The sequence below is a fragment of the Melanotaenia boesemani genome, chromosome 3 (genome assembly GCF_017639745.1).
Source record: "Melanotaenia boesemani isolate fMelBoe1 chromosome 3, fMelBoe1.pri, whole genome shotgun sequence".
In the NCBI taxonomy this organism is placed as follows: Eukaryota; Metazoa; Chordata; class Actinopteri; order Atheriniformes; family Melanotaeniidae; genus Melanotaenia; species Melanotaenia boesemani.
In genome coordinates, this window is record NC_055684.1 from 33,732,698 (window position 1) to 33,758,292 (window position 25,595).

The 25,595-nt window shown below is 38.7% G+C and overlaps 1 protein-coding gene across 1 annotated transcript; it reads right to left on the reverse strand.

Annotated features, from left to right (window-relative positions):
- On the reverse strand, window positions 1–22,633 carry LOC121636907 (vitamin D3 receptor B). The gene is made up of 10 exons (XM_041980765.1): window positions 22,135–22,633; window positions 21,780–21,853; window positions 13,405–13,552; window positions 12,413–12,543; window positions 10,869–11,065; window positions 10,482–10,581; window positions 9,706–9,886; window positions 8,055–8,206; window positions 6,244–6,360; window positions 1–5,689 (listed from the first exon to the last, which is right to left on the reverse strand). Exons 3-10 carry the CDS (start codon window positions 13,548–13,550, stop codon window positions 5,436–5,438), a joined length of 1,278 nt encoding a protein of 425 aa, XP_041836699.1. The 5' UTR covers window positions 13,551–13,552; window positions 21,780–21,853; window positions 22,135–22,633; the 3' UTR covers window positions 1–5,435.
- Window positions 22,634–25,595: the final 2,962 nt, after the last annotated feature.

Below are 25,595 nucleotides of genomic sequence, written 5' to 3' on the forward strand. Positions count from 1 at the left end.
TGCTATGTACAACAGTTTATTTTTGATTTGCAAAACATCCAACAAAAATATTACATTAAATGTAAATTATAATAGAAAAAAAAGAAGAAAAAATTAGACAAAAGATAAATTGCAATTACATTAGATTTTAGGTGACTTTTACATGTCTTGATAAATGGAGCCATATAATGCTGACCTACAGAGGCAGTTTATGGCTAGTAGCTTGATCAGTATACATGTATTACTAACATTATATTAAGCCTTTTGTTGGTTCAGGCATTTAAATTGACTGTGGTATAATTTAGGTTGAAAATGCAAGGTAAGAATCCATTGCCAAATTCTAATTTACTTCTTTAAAAAAAAAAAAAAAAAAAAAAAAAAAAAAAAGACACACTAAGTACAAAGCTAATCTCACACGACCTTGCCATTCATATTTGTCTGAGGAACACCTGAAGCCAGCTTTGTTTACACCCTCCCCTGCATTAAAAGGGTCATGTTATGGCACACAGCTCAGGGTAAATGTGACCAGGGCAACACTGCTCCTCAGTTTTTAACTCATTAATCGCTCCAATTTCATTCAGTGTTCCCCTCAAGCAGTTTGACATAAAGACAGAAAACTTGATTTGGAGTTCACCAAACTGAGTCGTTGTTCTGTTAATATGATATAAGGATCTGAATGGAATATTTTTCCTCTAATAAGCATCACTAAGTTGCATAATCTTCCAATGTGGCCTGTCGCTCCCCTGGGGACCGACACTTTGGACGATGCCCATGTAATATAGTGTCAATTACACACAATTTAATGGTGCTTGAGATAAAAGCAGCATTGCATGGATACTGAGGATTTCACGCCTTTTAATTCCCCTGTTTGACCAAAGATTGGCAGGGAATGATGAAGGTGTGGGAAGAGACTTTATAAGAGAAGGAGAGAGGAAGACAAAAATAGAGCATGGAGAAAATGTTTGAGGAGAAAAAAAAATAAAAAATCAGGACAAAGTAAGCATGAAGTGCTTCAGAGCACAGGCCAAGATAACAGGTATCAAGAGGAGCACAAAGACACATCTCACTTCTCCTTCTGCTACAAAGTCTCTCAGGTTGTTGCTGACTTAAAGCTGCATTTAAGGGCTTTAGTTTGCCCTTAAAAAATTATGAAGATACTGCAGATATTGGCAACAAGGAAGCAAGATAGACTGTATCTGCTGCTAAAAACTACATGATTAAAAGAACAGAGTGAAGAACAAAGATGCAGAAAATGATGCGGCTTTTGGAGCCTAATCCTAGCCAGAGCCCAGATAATCAGAATGCAGGCACTATATCAAAAACACTCCTGGTATTTTGTGCGTTAAAAAAAACAAAGAGAGAGACAAAAGAAAAAAAAAAAAAAAAAAAGAAAAGAAAAAGGCATTGCTAAGTCTGAGGAAAAAAAATGTACAAAAAACGAACTATGAATGACTTCATTAGCTGGACTCTCCCAAACCTGTGAGATATCTCTGAGGTAATCATTGAAGTATGACTCATTAGACAGCAATAAATACCAACATGAATACAAATATAAAAGTAAAAACAGAGGCAAATGCTTCATGCTAAAGCAAAATCTGAGCCAAAAGAGGTAGGTATTTTAGGTAGATTATGGTGTACATCCATTGTGGACGTTTCTTTTTGTAAGAACTACATTAAGTTGATTCCATTACAATGCCTGTCCAGAAAAAAAAAAAAAAAAAAAGAGTAAAGACTTGAAAACGTTCGCATGGAAGTTGGCTAACAGTTTTGTGTGAAAAACATACGTGGCATGTTTTGTTTTTTATCAGACAGGTTTTGTAATGGCAACAGTTATACAAAAAACTTCAAAAATGTCTTAAGAACATGAGAAACTGTAAAGCTTGCTGGTGATAAGAGTACCGTGAGTTGTATATTGCAGGCATTGTTACTGTGTTAAATTGGTGTTCCTATGAGAATCCTTACAGATTCTGAGCAGCCTACCATGATAAAAAACCAAACAGGAAACTCTGATGATGCACCATACTCACATTTACTAGATTTGCATGTTGTGAACATGATTTTGGATGGGAAATTTGTGGTGTTGGTGGTGGGATGGGAAGGAGGGAACAAAACAAATTAAACATTAAATCATATCTAATCAGATATTTAGTGTCAACAGTGTCTCTCCTAAATCTCATGATGCCATGTAGTGCTGACCACAATCTACATGTTTAATTAGTGGCTATAATACATCCTTGAGAGCTTTCCTGTTTGGTTATAAAATCCCAAACTCCTCATTTACCCTGTTCTTGTGTTGAGGGAACTCTCCCTGTGGCACTTACATATTCCCCAATCATCCCCACTGTATCAAACATACACAAATCAACACTGCAAAAAAAAAAAAAAAAAAAAAAAAAAAAGTAAGTAAACCTAAATCTACATACAACAGCATGTATTTGAGATAAAGGGGGGAAAAAATCCTTTAAAAAAAAAAAAAAAAAAAAAAAAAAAAAATCAGTGTTCAGTAACCAAGCACATCATACCCCCCATCAAACTGACATACTATACATACGAGTGGTACTGCCTAAAGACACGCAAGCATCGACTCCTTAAAGCTTGATCAGAGCAGGGTTATCCGTGGGACACGTCAAATTAAATGTATAATTCCAAATATTTCCAGAACAAAATGAATATATATATATATATTTTTTTTAATATGGGAACATTAAAAAAAACAAACAAAATAAAAAAAAGACTGGTTGTCTATTTGTGCTATGCAGATTATCTGAGCATCACGCTCCTTCTGCCACGTTGTGAAGAATCACAGTGACTGAAAAAAGTTAGAATAAAGCCACAGTGAAGTAGAGTCGCTCTCCATTATGGCAGGTTTTTTCCATGTGGGCTGGACTGATCAAAGCAAAATCTAAGAACTTGTCGCATGCTAAAGTTGTGTGCAGACATCTCAATAACAAACATGCTCTTTTCTCTCACCATCTTCCTCACATAGTTACCTCCGTCTACTGAGATGAAGGCTACATCCAACATGAAGGGACCACACGGTTAGTTGCAGGGACCATTTTAACCAGTGTCCTCTGTAAAAAAAGCTTATAGAAGACAAAAAAAACCACCCTCAAATGATTTCCTTTAAGTTGCCTCTAGTGAAACTGTCAGAAGTTGGCAGTATATGGAATAGCATTTCTTTGAGAAAGAAATTTTATTCCTTGTATAATTTTACGCAAATCCCACATGCAGCAAGCCAAAGAACACTATCCTGCACACCTAAGCAATATAAGTCTCGCCGCAGTTTGGAGTACATGCCATTAGATGCTGTCCGACGAAGCATGAGCCAAAGATGACTAACAGCAGATGAGACAAGTTTACGTCAAATACAAACTCTTGGTGAAAACCATGTATGTTTAGTAGATCAGAAAATTAAAATTCCCAAGGCTCTGAAGTCATCATTTTGATGTACTGTAATGTAAGAGGTGTTTAACTACCTAGGTGATCTATATGGCTTATATTTGAGAACGGCTTGTCCTCTTTTTTTCTTTAAAATGAACCTTGGAAATTAACATCAGCTCACTACTAAACTAATGATAATCTGTGTCAAACACACGAGCAACCCCTGCTTAAGCCATTTCTAAATCTTCCCCACCAAAAAACATGACTGAAGTAAAAACAGGTTGTGTCAGAATATATTGACAATAGCTTAGAAACAAATAATGGTCAATTATATTTGCATATATCTGTCTGGGGGAAAAAGTCTTTAGGATCTATATAGACCTATGTACAGCGGCAGACATATAATTATATATATATATTTATATGTGTATGTTATTTATATACCTGGTATTTACACAATGCAGCCACTAGAGGGCTGCGCAGCATACATCATCAAACAGGAGGGCCAGGGTGTGGAAGTGCACACCAGCACCACCACCACAACCAGGCCCTCTGACATTCTAGAAAATCCACTTCCCTGTCAGAAACGAAAGGGGTGTGATATCTGTGGAGGTCTGCAGCAGCTTCCAAAGCTCTCCGCCCACTGAGCTTACTGTATACTAAAGAGGAACAATTCATGGAATTGTCTTTAAAAGTGAAATGGCATTTAAAAAAAAAACAAAACAAAAAGAAACAACAACAAAAAAACCTATTGCAATTATATCCATGTCTATGCCAAGTCCTAGTATGGTATGCAGCTATATATTCACAAGAAGACAGGCCCCTTGCTGTGGCCTCTATTAACTACTCCAGTTAGATTTGGCATTTTAGCCCTTTAAAATCTGTGACAATATAGATACTGTATAGGGTTGACTAATGGGTGGTTTAACAGTGCTTAGGATACATATGATAGCAATTAATTATTAACATGAAAATAAACAATTAAACAAAAAAAAGGAAGAATGAAAAACAATTTCAAAAGAGAGTAACAAGCCATAATGCTGACTTGGTTTGATTGATAATTAGCAGTGTAAAAGTAACAAACACATTTAGTGGCTAATTCTCACCTCAAAACCAGGCACCCTACAATTCTATCAAAACCTCACTAAATTACAGACTATACTCTGTATTCTGCATATTGTGCAGTATAAATCAATATAATGATATTTTCCTTCATTCGCTGTGAGGGTAGTCAGACAACTTGCCGTGTGGCTGCTTGAGTGGAGCAGGCCATGGAGCAGCAAGGTTATTTTTAGATGCTGAAAGCTTTTTCAAAAAGAAGTTGTCTATACCTTTGGTGAAAGGTAAAAGGTGTATGTTTGAATTGTACACAGTCATATAAATATGCTGCCTTGGAGAGAAGCAGATAAAAACAAACAAAAGAAACAAAAAAACAAAGTACATGATTTCTGAATGATTAAAAAAAAAATCAACGTAATGTGCAGGCACTGCTTTTGCACTGGTAAACTGAAAAGTAAGCTGTACTGTTTCTAAATTGTTCCGTTTCACATAGTTGATGTAAATATAAAAACAACCCCACTAAAACCAAGAGGTAGCTGAACTGAATGGCTAAATGAATAACTGAGAATGCTTGTTGTGTTGGTGTGTGCACAACATGTGCACACACGAAATGTCCAGGCATTTAAAGCAGCTGTTTGTTGAGTTAAATACATACAAAAACACTGTATACATAGGCAGATGTTCTATGGATAGCTTAATTTGTACATGACATTCCCTTGTTTACTGTGTTTTAACATCTGCTTGCTCTCCACATAACCTTGGCCTTTACACCAAGATACACTTTTTCAAACGTTGCATACTAGAAGACCACCCCCCAGCCTCACTCACTCACACACACACACAGTTAAACACACACACACACACACCCCGCTTTCTTCCTTTCACTTGATCCATACTCCACACCTGCTTTTAGTCCATCCAGCACATTCTCAGCTCCTTCCCTCCCTCCATTTTTACCCCAGTGGGTTCTTGTCTCCAGCCTCCAACTCTCCACAACTGAGCTTCGGAGGGGGCTTCTAGGAGACCTCGCTGCCAAACACTTCCAACACCAGCGGGGTGAGCTGCATGCTGTGCTCTGGCTGGAAGGACAGTAAGCGGTACTGTTTGGAGTGCTCCTCGTTGAGGCTACGCAAGTCGGCCAGCTTCTGGATCATCTTGGCATACCGCAGTCGTCCTCCTGGGTGGTGAAGCTGGATATAGGCCTGCAGGATCTCAGACAGACGGTCTTGGAGGGCTTCAATTCGAGTGTGATCCTGCACACCTGGGCGGTCTGCAGCAGAAAGAAAGAGAGGCTCAAGATAATTGTAGTAGTTACACAAGCCACAGAAACTAAGCAAAACTGATTTTATTATAATTATTATTCAGAAAACATCTCTATAGCTTCTTGGTCAGGTGATGTGCTAATTTTAGATCAAGGAGAGCACACATGCAATATTAATGAGGTCCCATTAAGTGATGCAAACATCTTTTTAGGTACACATGAATGCTCTCTTGCATAACTATGCATACATATTGTATATGGTACTGTATATCCTCTTCAAATAGATACCGTACACACAAATATGTTCACACGAAGGTTCAATGGCACTGACCTGCACTACACTGCATTTCATACAGATAAAATGAGGAAAAGGTGATTCAAATATTCATCAAAATGTTGAACTCGATTTTTTTGCCACAAAAAAATAAATAAAAATAGAAATCAAAAAATAGAAAAAAAATGTTCTCTTCAAAAAAAAAAAGAGGAAAAGGAGGAAAATTGGGTAATTCATCAACAATTCATGATGAATGCAACATATTCCCTTCTCCACACAGATACAGTACCTGGAGAAAGCAAACAGATGGCCATTAGCAGTACATGTTCCTCCTCATGTAGGTTAAGTTTCTTCAGGCCCACCTGGAACTTCACCAGAGGCTCCAACAGCTCAAGAGTGTGACCCGCTATTGGAGATAAACACATCAGTACATCCTGTGCAGTTTCACTTTCTATCACAGAAGAAAAGCCCTCAGGGGAGTACTACTGTTTCTCTTACTCATTGTTTCAGTGTGTTGTCTGTAATTATGATTTTTGTTTGTTTGTTTGTTGTATCACTGTTGTCAAAGATAATGTGATAATAACACCTTAAAACAATCTGATTTTGGAGTTAGAAAATTGATTGATTTCACAAGTGGCTGCATAATTAAATTCTTGAGTCAGACTCCATTTCAGCTGATGGTGGTTGCATACCGCAGCGTTGTTTGTCAACTGCCACACAAATCAGTAAAAAGAAATCCCTCTACTTGGATCAAGTATTGTAATTGCCACTGAATTATATCCAGTCTACAAAATCACCTGTAAACCAAGTACATAACTAAAATTAACACAGTAAAAGTGTATATGCATATTAATACAGACAAATTCTTAATAAAGCTGCACTCGTTCATTTATTTTTCTTTGTTCTAAATCAGGTAATTAATTGTTTAAGTAATTACTTTTTATAACAAAAATTTGTGCAGATGATAATGACAATTTTAAACAGAAAATGCAAGCTTTAAATAAAAGCTCTGCCTCTATCTGAAGATAGAATGAATGCTGGGACAAAAACACTAAATGGCCAGGTTGATCGCAAACTATAGCTCGACTGTGTGTGTATACATTTAAGCTGACAAGATGCAGAGAGAGACATAAAAGTAACTTTATATCAACCCGGTTTTTATTTCCACTGAATAGAACATTTGTATGGAGCATGTGTACTTTCCAGAAAATCTTATGTCAAGTGAAATTTAAAGAGTTCATACATGTTATGTGGTAAATTGCAGGTTTTGGGAAGGGCTCATCTTTACATAAATATACCAGTGAGAGGTCATAACAAACATTTATCACTGATTATTTCAACAGTGTCTCTTTTATACAGTGTGTTCTGATTGTGTTGAAACTCAATGCCTCAATTTGCTGCAAAATTTGTTCCTAAAGCAGAAAACATTTTTTTTTATTATTTTTTTTTACAGTAACCTTGCAGAGATTAAAAAGCATTTTCTACTTTGTTTCCAATAATTAACTTCCCTGAGACTTTTTTTTAAATAAGCTGCCATGGTGAAGGTTGTTGTGGAACTTCAGGAGTTGTGGAAGAGAGTTCAAAATGTATGCACTATTGATTACTGCATGAGAAGACAGATCTATTCCAGTCATGTTATGCCACGTACTCTGTGGTATTTTAAGAAGAGCACAACAGTTTCTTCTCCTCACTCAGACAGTTGTTCTGTGGTTAGCAGGTCAAGAGTGACATTCTTTGCTTGATCCCAGAAAGAGGGGATCCTTTTTGAAAAGCAAATGAAAGCCAACCCCACAGGGGATTCTACAGATATGTAAGACTGGTTTTGCAGAATTACTTGAATTAGCATCTTTGGCTGGAGGGAGTGTACACAGGCCACTGCCAGTAACCTTATCTGTTGTCTGACAGTAATGATATGGGCACTTCTTTTAGAGCCCATTGCTTCTTTTACACACTTCATAAAAGTGTTAATGTGTAACATGCACATCTGTTATTAAACTAATCTGGAAAAAAAAGATATGCATCCAGTATAGATATATGATCCTGAACACAAGTTTGTATTTTCAGCTGTCAAACTGTAAACACAGCAGACTTTATACTGACCTTTGGTGACATCACTGATCTGGTATTTAAAGTCAGGCGCACCGCAGCTCCAGGACATGTCTTCCAGGTTGAAGCTTTGATTTGAGCGCAGCATGATCACCTCAATGGCGCTGGACTTCAGTAAAGCAATCTGGTCCTCTGCAGTCAGCTCCCTACAGAAAGAAAAACAAACCCCAAAAAAAATCATGTTAATATTTTACAAATAAAGTTTAACAAGGATTATGTCACACCAAGTAATCTATTCTGTTGTGCAATTTATTTATGGCTTTATGTTCAAGGCAAATCAAAGTCTACAAAGTTAATCAGATAGAAGAGAAAGCAAAAACATCCAAATATTATTTTCTGTTGCAATCACTGGCATGGATATGTGACATGCATCTGAACAAGAGTCAAAGTTATGCTGTTTTGCCTGTCACCATAGTCCCAGTCAAAAGCCTCAGCCTTATGTCAATTCTTTTAAAATATCGTCAAGCTAAACTGATGAGTTGACAGGAGACATGAGCTGAAGGTTTGTGGTGTTTTGTAGGGATTACAATACAGATCGAAAGTGGGCAAACATTCCAAAGGTAATCCATCATGCCCATCAACCTTTTCAGTAGTTATGACGCCTTTTAGGAAAATACAGGCTCCAACTCGTTTCAGCCTTGACTTTGCAATGACCCTGCGACACACAGCTTTTTGTCCCTGTCAGCACACTGTGAAACAAACACCATGTTCCATGTGTGAAAGGTGGGACAGAAACGATAGCATCTTGGTCAGTCACTGTAGTTTTGCTTTTACAATGACAAGATCAAGCAGGCAAAAGATATCAACAAGATAACTGGCAGTTTATCCAATTCCATTTACTCTCCCCATTTTCAAATTAGAATATTTTATGTTATTTAATAATCCTTTGTGTTTTATCAGTCCCATGCTCTTATTAAAAAAAAATAAAATTACACGATCATCAATCATCCCACACAATCTGTGGGTGTGTGTGCAAAGCAGGCAAGTAATAAAGTGATTAACAACTAATATAGTGGTAGGGATTAACTTCACAATAGCAAAATGACAACAGCAAATAAACAACCTCAGTTTAGGAACAATGCTCTGTAGTCTGCCACTGTTGTATATGCAAAGCCTGTCAGTGAGCTATGGTCTTTGGACCAGAGCCATCACCATGGCACAGCACCACTTCATCAGGGGGAAAAAAACAAGTACGTGTACAAAGTCTTCAACAAGTATTTAGGCCAAAAGTCACTCTGAGACAAGCAAATAAATATACATTACGAGCAGTCTAAAAGTTCATTGAAGGATTAGATGTTGCCAGTCTACTCCGATAGGGGAAAACTAAAATGATTTCCAAATTTCCCAAGAAATTTCTCCCTGTACATCTATCTTTTCTCTTTCTCTTTTCAGCATTGCACTGCAAACAAATAAACAAAATGATTACCACGTCAACGTGGCCTACTGTGGCTGCTTGATTCAGGTTTTTTTTCTGATTTTCTAACAATCGGTGTATATTTAGTTTTGGCAAACCTTGAGACCTAAGAGTCACGTTTTCGATAAAACGTTCTTTCTTTTGACCAGTATGAGTTATTAACTACTCATGCAAAGACAACTAGCCAACTAGTCAGACAGAATGACGTTTCCAACAAAGACACATACATACCTGAACCCAGGGATCATCTTAGCAAACCCAATGACCTTCTGAATACTATAGGACACCAGGTCAGCCAGGTGGGGCAGCATTGAGAAGCTAGAGCCTTCCTCCTCACTGGAGTCAGGGCTGCTGCCCTGTTCCTGATACATCATCAGCAGGTTGTTGAGGTTCAGTTTTGTGTCCATTGACTCTGCGGGAAACAGGATAAATAGAGCAGAGTGAAGTAGACTCGAGTAGAAGAAAACAGGACAAAAGAGAAGGCGAAAGTCTGCTCATGTAGTGACACATCAAAACTTCCTAAAATTACTTGACATACTGACATGTTGGCAGGATTTTCCTTAAAACAGGTCAGTAGAAGAGAGATGAATCACATATGATGGCTCTGACGACATGTACAGCTAAACTTGGACTGTTTAGCTGAGTTTTAGTGGTGGGCCACATGACCATGTCCCCAGCTGTGTTCACTTCATTACTGATAGAGCCAATGATGGACTGCTGTTTACTAGTGAGCCAGGTGTCTCCCGGGCACAAGTTATTCACAGGAGCTCCACTGGATTTTCAGTATAGCAGCCGAGCAGTTGCAGAAAACAAAATGACATCTCTCATGTCTGCTTTAATTAGCAGTTTAATCCTTTAATAAAAAGCAAGTAGTTTGTTTAATATTTTAGTCATAAATTTAGCATTTTTTTCTTTAGTCGTTTCTCCAAAAGGGGAAAGCAGCTAGAAAAATAGTCTTAACGTAACTTTAAGTGTAATGGATTTCTCTTGATCTTTGTGAGATTCACCTGGAGAGTGACTGAAGGAGTCAGAGGAGGCATCAGACAGGGAATGGAGGGAGGCAGCTCTGCTAGCACTTCTTGTCACTGGGCCCTCGCGCACTGGGGGCTACACAACAGAACAAAAAAAAAATACAGATTCATGTGTAATTATTCACAAAAAAAAACACAAATCTCAATTAAATCAAACATTTTTTTCTTTTGTTTGGCTGAGTGTCACTTTTTGAGGATGGGATGTTGAAGGAGAATGATTTGGGTGATAATTTTGGGAACGGCACAAACAAATAAAACCTTTTGACATGAGCATTGATTAGGATGCTTATTTAAAATGGTCAATATTTCATTTCATAGCATCGTTTTATTGATCTGATGATAAGATGAAGTGATTCAACAAACCCTGAAACGACAGAAGTCGGAGTAGGAGTCGTCATATGTTTTGTGGTGCGCCTCCACCAGCATTGTGATGACTTGACTCTGTTCGTCGGTGAGTCTCGGCCGCCGTGCTTCCTTCTCTGCTTCACGTTGCGCCTCCTCCTCCTTCCTCCGCTGAATCAGGTCCTTCTTCCTCTGCACTTCCTCGTCTGTCAGAATAACTGGAGGGCCAACACACAGAGAGGCAGTCTTACAATTACCGTATATACACACAAAGCAAAAATAAACTTACAAGAAAAGCAATAACAAATAAAATAGAACAGAAAACATATGGCGCACTGGAAAATTCATTTTAAGCAACTAGAATAACGGAATACATCTACACCATCAGAACTCCACAAAGGTACAGTATGTACTTAGGTTTAATATTGTGATGACAGCTATGCCTATGTTGTGTTGGGTGAAAGAGGATTGTTATTCTCTGGAGGAAGAGAATGGGAGGGGATAGGTCCGTATGGAGACCCCTGCTGCCCTGAACAACTGAACACATTGTCTTTGTTCTGTTCGCTCCTTGTTGTTCTAGCCGCTGAATTAGCTCACAGAAGCAAAGAGAGAGTGAGAGAGCCAGGTCTCAACAACATGCTGCTGTTTTTGCAACAGTAACAGCAACATCACTGGCTGCTGTTCTCGTACAGTAAATGGTAGTGCCACTGCCACCACTCCCAGAAATGCTCGGGGGGGAGGGGGGGACAAAAACAAACATTAGGCTTTCAGGGTGAGACCTTTTACTTAAAAAAAAAAAAAGGTCTTTGGACAATATCCGGATATTAACAGTAAACAAGAAAAGATGTCAGTGCTATTTAAGATGAAGACAAACAATCTGTGGTAAGATAGCACACAAGGTGTATGAACTTCAGATGCAGTATACATTAAACAAAGCAGGGCTATGCATTGGGAAGAGGGGGTGGGGGCTCCACTAGTTGAGAACACGTAAACACTCTAAAGGGGCAAAGACCCAGAGATACTTGATCTGAGTCCAAATATTACATAATATTTTCAGGAGGGATGGAAGGCCTCCTGAGACAGCAAACACCAGTTGTGAAAATGTCCCAGCAATTTTAAAAAAACCTAAAAAAAAAAAAAAAAAAAAATGTGTGTAGGTATAATTTTTTTTCTATCAATTTTTCCCCCTCAAATCATTAAGAAACCCAGATCTACTGTTATTAAAATACAATAGGGAACACATTTCTGTACATTCTTTCAGCAGGAAGTAGCACCTACATCAGTCCAGGACATTAGCCAGCATTAGGCTTTATAGATGGAGAAAACTAACCACAAGACATATAACATGGTGAGATATACAAGTAGTTCGAGTAAGGAACTGGCAACAGGCAGCTCCAGGAGCAGTGTCTTTTGTGAAAGACAATAACTCTGTTTACTGTGGACCACTAACAGTAAGAAAAAGCTTAATGACATATTGAAGTTAAAGAGGGGTGTAATATGCCTTTTAAAAACCATACATGTTATAATATCGCCTTGAAGACACACGGATCACGTGTCATACTTACACTCTTTCATCATGCCAATGTCCACACAGCGTTTGAGCCGGCATGCCTGGCAGTGGCGCCTGTTGTCCTTGGTGATGGTGCAACTGCCATTAAACGGACATGTGAAGGAGGCCTTGCGCTTCATACTGCGTCTAGATAGATTGTATATATTTCAATGACAGAAAAGTCAAGGAATTCACAAATAAAGAATATGCTTTAAGAGTTGATGTGTGTGCCTGAACATGTCTGTAATTATTATTCTATTTGTTACTTGTATGTAACAGTAATGGGGCACCTTCACAGTGTTCTGCATAAATAATAATCAAGGCAAGAAAGGATAAATATTTTGCCCTTCATGCATGGGATTCTGTGAAACAGTATAAATGTGGACGAGTGCCAAAGAATCCAGGGGTAAAAGAGGAGGCTAGCCAAATAGTGACGCAAAGTGTAACGATTTAGTTGCATGAATGTATGAACATTTATACACAGATGTGAGCAAAAACACAAAAACATTCATGCTTTGTAAAAGTTCAAACAAGGGCCATCTGAGAGATGAGGAAGGAGATTATTAAACATCCGTATTTTTTCTGCTCTCCCTTTGGATATCAACACTGCTGAGAGGAACAGACGCAAATACAGGGACACATTAAACACACACGCATACAAAAAAAACATGACTTGCTCCAGTTTCTCCTTTAGTTAAATTGGAAACTCATGTCTGAGTCAATAAGCAGGGAGCAGCCAAGGCATTAACTATAGGACAAATTTATTTGTATTCTCAACCTGCCGCTGAGAATTAGTCTGAAAACGAATGTGCTCAGGGGTTTTTGAGTCTCTTTTTTTAAACTGTAGGCCGCAATTATACTATGTGTGTGTAAACATGTGGGTGGCCCTCAGATATAAAATGTCAGTGTTTGTTAATGAGGTAAAAAACTTTTTTTTCCCCTCTTCAGGAAAAAATATTTATATATATGTCACACTCCTATTGCATACTGGTGCATTCATTTATATACCTGAAAAAGCCTTTGCATCCTTCACAGGTCATGGCGTTGAAGTGGAAGCCGGTGGCTTTGTCACCACACACACCGCAGATGCGTGGCACATTTCTATCAAACTCATCGGGGGCCAGAGTGGACGTACTCACAACAGTAGACTCCATCACTAAACAGAGAGGAGTTGGAAAGAAAAGGATGAAGACTGCTCTCTGGTCATAGGAAATATTCACTGAGTAACAATTAGCACATTTGTATCTTTATAAATATACAAATCTTAAATTGGAATCACCTCCAATTTCACTTGGGAAAAAAAAGAAGATAAATAAAAAATATATGTAATTATATTCTATTAAAACACTGCATTTAGAGAGGCAGAGGCAAAGAGAGAGAGAAAGAGAGACCTCTTTTCATCTGCTGACCAAACTGCGTGCATGTGACTCAACTTCCCAATCTACGCTTTGGAAGCAAACTAAACTCCAGTGGTTTTATCCAAGGATAAGGAACTGGAGCTATATGAATCAAATGGAAAAATCCATGTTTCTCATTTGAAGAAAAAAAAAAAAAAAAAACGGATATGGGTTACATTTGATTACACAGTGCTTTGACTACCTTTTTAACTTGACCTTATGAGAGGGAGAAAAAGAGAGACATGTCACCACAAGGCTAGCATCCTCAAAAAACTATCACAAAGCTCTTTTTTTATCCATTTCTTTGGTTCTATTGCTTTAAAAGCAAAACAAATGAGGAGGAGGAGAGAGGGTAACTAAACCAATACTCAACCAAATCACACAACAGCTAATGTGGTAAGGGGCTGACTGAATAATTTAGAATAATCTGACACAGCACTTCATCAATCATGTCAAAAGAAAACACACACACACACACACAAAAACATCAGAATTTCTCCTCAAATTTAGTTGTTTTCAGTTTATTTCACTCGAAACATGACCAGTTTAAACCAAACTCTGTTCCTGGTAAACTCTATGAACAGGACATGTATTCTTTATAAAAACAGAGATCTAGTCTTTGCCTTTTTCCGCTGAAGGCGCTATGAACTGAGGTGGCTAAAGCCTGGACAGTAGCTGAAAAGGCTACCACATACCTTCGCCAGGAATCTCTGATACATCTGTTACTGTACACTAAAACATGTCTGCAAATATTTGTCGAGGGATTCAGCAGATGGGTCGAACAGAGCTCTCATAAACAACAGACCACCCAAAAAAACCCGACTATATGGTCAGTCAGGTAATGTTGAATCCAACCAGTGATCTGAAATAAAAACTAATTAACTAAGACTTTTTCGTTTTATTTTGATGACCAAGTAGTCACTAGTTACAGAAGGCAATGATGTGTCCTAAGCAACTTTCACAACCCTTTATTTCTGAGGTCAAAGTACACATGTTAACTCTGACTTCCTCCAGAATGACTCACCAGCCTATGAAGGCTTGCTATCACAGTAAACAAATGTCATGTTTTTGTGACAGTATTATAACTGAGCTCAATCAATGGACAATCATACATGGTCCCACAAGTATTTACCATGTAATGACACTCAACATAAAATAAAAATTGATAAGTTTTATTTCTTAAGCAACTGAATTCTATTCTATACAACTTAAATATGAATATGTGAGCAAAAAAACATATCTGAGCAGGATTAAAAACAAACCAAACTGTTCCAATAATTTAAGGGGTAAAAAAAAAAGAATATTTGAATTTTTAAATTAATGAGCTTATCAATATTATTGTCACATCAGTCTAACAATTTTGGACTAAGTACTTTATTAAATTAGCATATTGCAATTAATAGTCATAGCTATTCCATCAGATGCATCACTGACTGGTTTAAATACAATTTGCACTCAATACATAAACACAGAAATAATTTAAACCAGTAAGTGGGCTTATTGCAAATGTTTAAGTTCATTTTAATAGATTTTTATTTGAATAAAATGTTGGTTCCAAATATTCAAAAGTCATTAAGTTTTAGATTAAGGAGTCCGTTTTAGGTCTGCATTTCCAATAAACAGAGATATGTCTCATACACAGATAAATAAATGCTACACGGTGGAAGTCAAATGATTCTTCTTAAACACAACAGAAAAGTCACATGGTCTGTGGCTGATTTTAAAACAATCCAATTAGCGTTTTTGGCAGATCTAACATAAGAGTCAGAAATCACTGTCATGTAAAGTTACACAATTCTGACTAATATAAATGGAATAGACCTTCTCAGTGAAAAATACTGGATCAGTTCTACTGCCCATAGGAAAACTAATCCCAGGAGGCTCTTACACTCATCATTCATTGTGAACCAAAATACCCATTTACCTTAGTTTATTATCCAATGATCGCACAAGCCAGTCCTCTGTGACTGCATTCAGGCTTGACAGGCCATTAGAGTAAATGCAAGGCAGAATTGAAACAGTTCTAAATAATGCATCAGGTTATTAGACTAGATCTGTACTCATTCCAGTCTTGGGCACACAATGCCAAGGAACAGGTCTTTAGCTTCAGGCTTCAACAAAATGTCTGACTCTTGACTGTTACACACATTGTGCTTCCACTGCTCAGCAAAATCAATCAAATTCTCTGCTATGACAATAATTAATGATAGTATGTCCATTAACAGCTGCGTAAAGTTTGGGGTTAAAGCAGTACGACTGTGACTCAAGCATATCTCACAAAAGTTGAGCTAAGCTCTGCAATGAAGAGTTGAAGAGAGTGGATTTTTCATCTGTGGACTGACTAATCTTAAAAAAATGTATTGAATGTTTGACAGAAAACTGGAGATGGACATGTAGCTAAGACCTAAAACTGGTGAAATGAGTTCTCGTATAGCGTCATGTGATTGGCCGTTTCATTTAGAGTAATGCAGGAGGATAAAGGGATGGATGCATGAAGCAGGCCACAGAGAAGAGATGCTGAAGGGATACTGAAGCACTGGAGTAAAAACAGATATGTACTTGGATATGCCAAGGAGGGGAGGGGTGACCTCTTTGTCACAGTGTTTTTCTGTCTCATCACAACCCACTGTACCCTGCTGGCAGTTGTAGAAATCAGGAAGAAATATAAAGAATAGCAGCCACTGAGAGGTGGCCCAAAGAAGATGATCAACACATATACAGCTTGTTTTTTTGTCATTTCAAAAGCTGGCTAAAAATAAATTCTCATGAGCAACTTCAATTACTGGCTAAATATAAACATGTCTAATCTCTGACAACCCTCACTTTAAGGATCGGGGAAAAAGCTTATCGCTGTCCATGTTAGATTTGCATTCACAGTGTGTTTATGTTCTGTTGTTACTGCTGTGTGTTGCACACTGATTACTGTTGAATCTATCTTCTGGCAAAGTCTATGTGTGTAAATATGGATATTTTAAATCCTAATGCGAAGTTCAAGGAGGGAGTAGTGTTTTGATGGTGGTGGGTGGGGCTGAGTGACATGAAAGCCTCTACATCCTTGACCCTTCTACTCACACAGTGGGAGATATGTGCTAGTTTACTGCTTCTTATGAGAGTAAGAATAAAAATAGATTATGTAGTGTAAAGGAAGAACCTTTTGTGTTAACTGCACACTCATGAACAACACCCCGTTTAAAAGAAAGTGATAGACTATCTGGGAAATTATAAAAAGAAAGCATAAACAAAGTGTAAAGTGTACTAAAAGACGGGTGTCTGGAGATCTGAGTGAAACAGTGGCAGAGACTGATTAGCAAGAGATGAGGCCTGCTGTAATTATGCATCGTACCACAAACTGACTCTAGCATGTCATTTTAACTGGGTGGTGAAAGCTGCAAAATAGAGACATAATCCCAATTTTGGCTGTGTTGTTGGAGAAGAGGACAGGGAGTTTCCCCTTTCTTCTACCAAACAGACGAGCCGAGGAAGAACAAGTGCAACTTAGCATGCAGTGGTACAGTGACTCATCTTTTCCTACTTTGATTTATTCACATTATGGCTAAAATGACATGAATGTTTCTCATAATCCAAGAGGCCATGTTATAACAATTTCCAGGGTATATATAAAGACATGGCACTCAACAGAAGACTTCATGCTCAACATTTGAAAATGTCATTTGGTGTTAGCATAAATCTTTAGTAATGTGGGCAATCTGGACTGAGTTAGTGTGTCTTTAAAACCATTCATGTCATCACATAAAAGAATATCCTCAAAACCCAAGTCTAAGCTGCATGAAATACAAAGTCCAGTAGTAATAAAATATTCAATACTGAACACTTGTCACGGTTTAAACTCTGTGAAATTTAAGGATTTTCTCATCAAGTTTTGTATTATATTCTCCTAAAGTGACAAACAAAAACATTTATCAGCACAAACTGTTTGCACCATCTGCAACCCTGTGTCCCAAAGGAAGAGCTCCAACTTGCAGACTCTAATTGGTTGACATTTAATGTCAATCAATGTGAAAATAGGCCTCAACTGCAGATGGTGTGAACCCAAAGAAGAGGGAGTTGAGACTTGTTAAGAGCTAATACGAGAAGCAGTAGCATTTCCTTGGGATAATTATGTATTAAAACCACAGCGCTTTCAATAGAGTAATGCATGAATGTGTGCATATCTGTAGACGTTGTGTGCCTGCTGGTAGTTTGAGCTGCTGTGAGATAGTTAAGAAGGGATAAATGCCAATGGGGATCTTGTCATGTGTCCAGTCCCAATCACAAGATGGCTTATTTCTTAGTGTTATACTTCCCATTAAATTTTCATCTGCAAGCATCTAAATAATAAGCGGATGCTGATTTTGTTGTGAAGAGTTTTTTTTACAGAAAAAATATCAATGATACTCAGGTTGTACAAAAGATTTGGCTTGCAGCCCTTTTAATTTTAAATATTCGGAAACCCACCCAAAACATTCACAAGCCATCATACAACCCTAATTAAGTGATGCTGTTAGTACCTGGGTGCTGAGGTAAAATATGGTTGAACACTGAGGAGAAAAATATATAAAAAAGTGAACCGAGGGGAGGATCCAGACAGAATTTATAGTGCATACAGACATGTAGAAGAGAAAGGGGAAAGCGGGAAATAAAATCCTCTGGCATCACGTCCTAAGAATGTCAGCAATGAGCTTACAGACCACATCCCAACACATAAGAGTCAAAGTCAGAATCACATCCAGACCTATAGCAGTACTGGAGGAAAGAAAAGGATTGCCATGGAACGCCTGCGTGAGAGAAGGAGGCTCTGGATGACAGTCCAATGAGCATCTTCAATCTAGATCACATGACGCAATCCCACAAATGGTTCTGAAATTGTTCTGGGTTGCCAAAATCTTCTCTTGAAGGGAAAAAAACAGACAGCAAATAGTGGAAGAAAAATATAAAAGAAGAAACAGACAAAATAATTTGCAGAGAGCTGGAGGAAAAAAATATCACGAGCTGAAGTGTTTTACTGCATACCTCGGGCTAGGTCACTACGAGTACAGAAGGGACATAAAACAAATCAGATCTGGAATGACCCAGGCTGCAGAGAGAACTGGACTACAATGGAAACACATGGCCTTGTGATTCACACAGGGAAGCACATGTAAGCCAACAATACCAGCAAAAGAGAGGATGAAAGTAAAATTTAAATGTGGACTGGAGTAGGAATGGATCAAACAAGCAATATAACTTGAAAATGTGATTAAGATTAGAGACAAAAAAGGCTGTTTGGTCTTTAGAAATTTCCTTGTAGGGAAAAAAAATCCAAGGGAGAGCTGACAGAGGACAGAAAACAATACACAAAAAGAGACTATGTGGACCTAACAACGACAAAGTAGACAAACTAAGTCTGTAATGCAGCTAAACAACTGGCGAAGCAGACTAGTCCAGTCCTGTCTCTTCTCTTCCCTCTCATTCTCCCTCCCACAGCCTCCACGGGTCTATCTCATGCTCTTTTCCTACGATCACAGGGAGCATGTTACAGCAGCAGTAATAGCACATGACAAGGTGACCTGTGCCCCACACAGGATGGTCTAAACTGGGGTGGAAGGGGTGGGGGGTCCCATGTCCCGTGTCCAGTCCTAAGGTCTCTACAGCCCTCCTTCCACCCTACCAACTACCAGGCCCCTCTGCTGGCCAGCAAGGGGAGAGGGAGGCAGTAACGGCAGGTTGCCCCCTTATGCTGGGCCCCTTGCTGGACTCTGGAGAGGGGAAAGAGACAGGCAGGGAGAGGTCCACTCAAACACACCAAAAGTCCTGTTTATGTATTTGCTGAATTTGACAGAGAATGCAAATTCTCCAGCACACAAAGTTGCGATCTCAGAGCCAACTGGACAGAACCGGACAGACAACCAACATGTGGGAGGTGGGTGCAAAGCACTTACCCACAAGTTGTTATATAACCCTCCATAAAATGCCGTCTCTCTTTCAGGAAATACTTTTATTAAAAGTACAAAGTATAAGAAACTTCGTATGCAATCCATTTCTACACTACATTTACTCAGTTTATTTAAATCAAGATGCATTTGCTCTGCTGCATTTCAATAGTTTTTATTTAGAAGTCAAAATCTACATCTGATTTTTTTAAGCTGAAAATTATGTTTTAATATGCCTTTAACTTTATTTCTTGCATTTTATCCATTTTATTTTAGCATATTCCTTTTGCTTTAATTTTATTAATTGCATTTCTTTTAATCTTTATTTATTTTTTTATCTTTTTTTATGCACTTGTATTGCTTTCTGCACCCTGCTGTAATGATTTATGTAAAGCACTTTGAATTGTGTTGTACATGAAATGTGCTATACAAATAAATTTGCCTTTTACATTATAAAATTAAGGTGTTCATCAACTGCTTCTGAGATTTCATTGTAACATACTGTGCAGCCTGCTTTCCAAGAATTTTTTTTCTACATAACTTGCCCTTCATATACAACAAATATGACCTGTGCAATGTATACAACCTAGAAATCATCAACCACTGAAGGTAATTGAGGACTCAAAGACATTAGAGAGAACTTAACACATCATTAGTTTCAAAGGAACTAACAGATGTGAGAAACAACACACATGCAAAGAGGTCCATAAAAGTGGGTATTTACAGTTAAGTACAGCAGCCTCATTCTTTCTATAGGGTCACATGTAAAAGGAAACAACCAATTACAGTAGTCACGAAAGGGGGTGGAGGGTATTACAGTGTACAGAGAACCTAATGGATTGTACATCACCAGTAGCACACTGCTCCGTAAACAACCTGCTACAAAATAACACACACACAAAAAATACAAACCAAACCCATTTTGTAGATTTGTAGTGCAGGTTTATGCACCATCTTACAGAAAACTTGATTTGAGCCTCAGAGAACTCCTGCTCCTCATCTGAGTTCTGCTTGAAAGTGTGCAGATTCTTTAGTAAATGTTCACATTGTTCAAATTCAGACCAAAATGACCAAAGACAATATACTTTAGGTAAAATATTGAGAGGGGAAGCAGAAATAACAGAGGAGTTCCTAGATCAATGAACGAGCCAATATAAAAATATAAATACAGTGCACATTTTATGCCCTGTAAATAGCGTGCATATTCTCTGGTTTCTTTTTATGTTTTGCTTTTGCACCACCAACCAAAGTCAAACTCCTTGTATGTGCAAACTTACTTGGCAAATAGAATCCCATTCTGATATATGACTCTACACTTACTTTGAAGTACTTGATTCATTCAAAGTAGCTTTATACAGGGATAAGCTGCTGTTTAAATTTCAGACTAAGAAGTCAGTTGACTTAAAATAATTACTGAATGTCATTTTCACCCACTGCCACTTTTCATGATGACTATTAAAAGTAAGTGCAAAGTCCTTGTTGGAATCTACAGTACTTAAAGACAGGCGTGTATGTTTGTCACTGTGATAGAAATCTTGGGTCCTGCTCATGTAACTCTTGTATGCAGTCTTGTAGAAAGTATTTACACCAAAGCATTATCTAGAATGTCTTTAAAGTCATGCAACAAAAAGTTTTATAAAACGTTGAATAATTATATAGCAAATACCCAGCTAAAACTTACTATAAAACTCATTGCTTTTGTTTTAATTTGAACAGGAAAACTGCATATATTTAAATGGTTTGGATTGGCAAATTTTCTGTCCAGCCCTGCAGATGTCATTACACAACTATCAGGCTTCGGTCCTCTAGTGTTGGGAGTTACTGAGATCATAACAAATTCACACATTTATTTATTACAGTGAGATTTATTTTCACATTTGCACGGGTGAACTAATGAATTTATAATAAGTACAGCTATGAAATCTCAGGACTTCAAATATCACTCATAAATGGTGCCAAAAAGCAAAAGACCACGTTACACATTTGATAAGACGTAAACAATTCAATCAATACTTAGAAACGCATTTAACCATGTGTGACTTAAAAGCAAAAGAAAACAAAAAAGTAAAATGCTCACCTGGGGTTTTAGCATACCCTTGCACAATCTGTAAGACTCGAAACCTTTCTTCACTTTATCCCAGGTTGTTAATCCTGTTCAATACACAAGCAAATTGGCATGTCGCAAGTCACTGAGTGGGCCTTTACCTTAGGACCTGACCTGCAGTTACTCTGTTTATGTAACACTGAACTATTTTCAACAGCAACATACACTCAGTAGTAAGCACACTGCACTTAGGCAAGTACGCAAGCACATAACTTGATCAAACGTCAAACTGTGTCAAATATGTGCTTTCTGGGCTTATGAGTAACAAAAAGTCCGAATAACTTAATTCACGATTATAGCATTCCTCCACAGAATGCGAGTTTCGTACCTCAGCTTAACTTTTCCCCATCAAGACCGAGTAGCTTTTAATCCTCTTTAGTCGTCGTTCGTCTTCTTCATGCTCTTGCAAAGTGTGTCCCCTCCATGTTGGCCAGTGAAGATTAGCTTAAAGCAGAGACGACCGCGCTACGCTAAACTCAGAAATGTGAGGAGACTTGGGGAGAAAACGTCAAACTCGTACGCCCTTCCAGACGTTGTCACACACACACATACACACGCACGCACACACACACACACAGCATTGGTTGTAGTAGCTAGCGTTAGCGTGGCTAGCTGGATGCTTTAACCCTAAACGCGGCACCAAGTTCAGCCAGCGTACAATCCGTTCTGCAACCGCGAGTCACGGACATCTAGCGGAAAAACGTAACTCAATGTCGCTAACGACCAAACGCACGCGCTAACATACACAAAACTTGAGTAGACCCGCGTTAGTCCGACGATAACTGTGCTAAACCTTGTTCTTCAGGACCCAAATAGATAGCCATTACTTTTTGTTATGCACCGCCCCTTCTCTTGGATCTCTACGGGAAAGAGGGATTTCCCCCTCAGTCCGTACGCTAACCAATCAAAGGTGGACTCCGGGTGCGTCCCGTACTGTGGTTGGTCACGTTAGTGTCCAGCCCCGGTCTGTTTGGTCTGCTCCAGTGCTCGTAAAGCGGAGGGCCGCCCCATCAAATAGGGGTGTGTCGTGACGTCAGAGGTAACGGAGAGGTAAACAACTTTGACCGCGTGAGGTTTAAAGCAACATGGTTTTACCGCTGATCTCTGAATCAACGGAGACCTGGCGCGGGGGTTACCGTTCTCATACTAGAAAGCATATGGCTTCTCCGTAGGTGAAAATCGTCTTCAGAGAGGCTTGGTTTTCACCTGCCGCAATACCGAATGTCTTTGTTTGCAGCAACATGCGCATAACAAATATAAAGATGCCGATACAATCGCAATCGATGTCACACACCTGTAACTTTAAAAGGAATAATGTTGGTCTCCAGATGTTGATTTTCAAGCGTTTCGCGACATGTTTTCTTTGACACTTTGCAAACGTGTGCAGCGAGGCGTGTGTATTTGAGAGGTGTGTCCTCTCTGCAGTACAGTGGTAGGCTGAGCGGCATGGCGATGTTGCTATAGATGTGCAACACGTAAGAAATGGTCGAGTATCTCTTGAAGAAGACAGATAAACGGACCCTTTGATAAACGAACCATTTTTCTTCTTCTTTTCCCACCAAACTATTTATTTAGGGAACGTTTGTTCACGGAACGTTTCGTGCTTAAAGGATTTCTGCTAAGCAGTTAAAATGGTGGTGGTAGTGTGTGTGCTTGTGGTATTAAGGCTAGCGGTGGGGGGGGCCTAAGTGAAGGTCAGATGTGTGTTCATGGTGTTAATACCGTAAAGGCCGCAGATAAGAAGGGGAGTGGACCAAAGACAAGGGGGCCAGTCCCATGCACGTCCAAATAACAACGAAAACAAGGCATAAGTCTGTTTAAAGAGAATTCAGACCTCAGTGCAACACATGATATAATAAAAGCTATTTCCCAAACAATTACACCGTCTCGTTAAGCATTTATAAAACTATCTGAACTCCTATGTGTTTAAAACGTTTAATTATTGTTCTGTTTATCTGCTAACTCATGTCTTGAAATGATCTTTTAAGTATAAAATAACTAACAAATAAAGCTGGACACAAGTATTAACACAAATTAAAAGCATATCACTTAACAGTTTAAGGTGTAATCAGAAAATAAAGGTAGCAACCCGTTTCATGCATTATTCACGTGCATAATGCAGGAACAAGTCTTGTTATCTAACATGCAGCATCACTCCATTTACCCCAGCAAAGAAGAGTACAATATCTGTAACACGATCGTTAGGTTTCTTTTTTTCTACAAATCCACTGCTACCATTTTTTTCTCCAAAACAACAAGAATTTTTACAACAGACATTCCCTAACTATTCTAGTCCATTCCACATTAGACAGTTTTACAGTTTTATAACTGCTGTTTGGCCCAAAAGTAGACCACTCAACAATTAGGCTCACAACATAAACCCCAAGGACACATGTGCAAAGTTCACTGTCTGCTACAGACATGTTTATGCCAGCTTTCCATTCTATCCGCTCATCAGAACATATTTGGAGCCTGCCAGTGCATTACACACATGTCACAGGCTTATTAACTGTTGATTCATGTGCAGTAACTGGTAAGTGTGTGGGTGATAGGTTCATGTTCATGGAGAGTTGATCCTTGTCCTGTGGTTTGGCTGGTTTCCAGCTCCAGCACCAGATCAAGCCGTTCTGCTAACAGGGATTTGTTTGGCTCTGCAGCACCATTGTAGACACTCATCCTGGTCCAGCCATTTTGTGTCCTCAAATCCTCCAGTTCCTCATTGTAAGCTGGTCTGCTGTCTGGAGACCATGAGAGTGGAAACTATAAATCAGCAACACTGACCCACTAAATCTATGAGAGCCATAATCTGTGGCACTGGTGCAGAGACATAAATAACTGGCATAGTAAGAGAGTGCAAGCTAGAATATAACTAAAAGAGACATTGACTTAAAACCCAATCTGTATTGAAAAATTACAAGACATGCATGTACCAGCTATATTGTGGCTGCTTAAATGACTTACAAATGTGGTAACATTGTCATTTTCATCACAGTAAAATGAAATAAAACATGTCTGATAAAGGTAATCCATGTTGCACATGTTGGTCCACTTAACAAAAAGACAAAAAAAAAAAACAAAAGAAAACAAAAACAAAAACAAAACAAACAAACAAGAAAAAGCAATATCTTGACAGCTCTGGCAGTCTGAGGACAGCTTGCCACCATGGGAAGCCCAGCTGGGCTGGTCTACCTCTCCAGAACAAACTGTACATGTTTCTGACAACTTTGTAAATCACAAAAAGAACCAGTGCATCTACTAACGAGGGCACTGCCCTCAGGTGCACCGACCCACTTAAAGTACCTGAGAGCATCTTAAGCCACATCCAGATAACATGTCTAGATCAGCCAGCAGATTTTCTAATGGCCAGATTCACCCTTTGTCTGCTCTATTTTGGTGATATTTTAGTGTGTACAACATGAAGCCATGCTATGCCTCTGAAACTCAGGATATCCTGCCTGACGGACTGCCACCCTGTTCCACTTACATCTGTCATCATTAGATGCCTCAGGGGGCTGGTCAGGACCCACATACACTCACTTCCTCAAGGCAATGCAGACAGTCTGCGCTTTGTGGTAAATGTTAGATCCTCTGAGATTACCATCACTTTAACTGCCCAAACTTATAAAAGGAGTACACTGTACAGTTGAAAATATTTCTGGTTATGACACAGCAAACGTCATAATAATTCGCTTCACTCTTTACAGAATATGTGAGCACAGCTCTCTGCAACTGAATCCTGGATTTGCTGACAGGGAGGCCACTGGTGGTGAAGATGGGCACTTCCTCCTC

What these genes read in the sequence shown, in the direction of transcription:
- LOC121636907 (XM_041980765.1), bottom strand. Translation starts at nt 13,550, where the DNA reads ATGGAGTCTACTGTTGTGAGTACGTCCACTCTGGCCCCCGATGAGTTT. An exon ending in AAGATGATCCCTGGGTTCAG is followed by an intron (nt 8,207 to 9,705) that starts GTATGTATGTGT and finishes TTCTTTCTGTAG; the next exon opens with GGAGCTGACTGCAGAGGACC. An exon ending in CATCTGTTTGCTTTCTCCAG is followed by an intron (nt 5,690 to 6,243) that starts GTACTGTATCTG and finishes TTTCTGCTGCAG; the next exon opens with ACCGCCCAGGTGTGCAGGAT.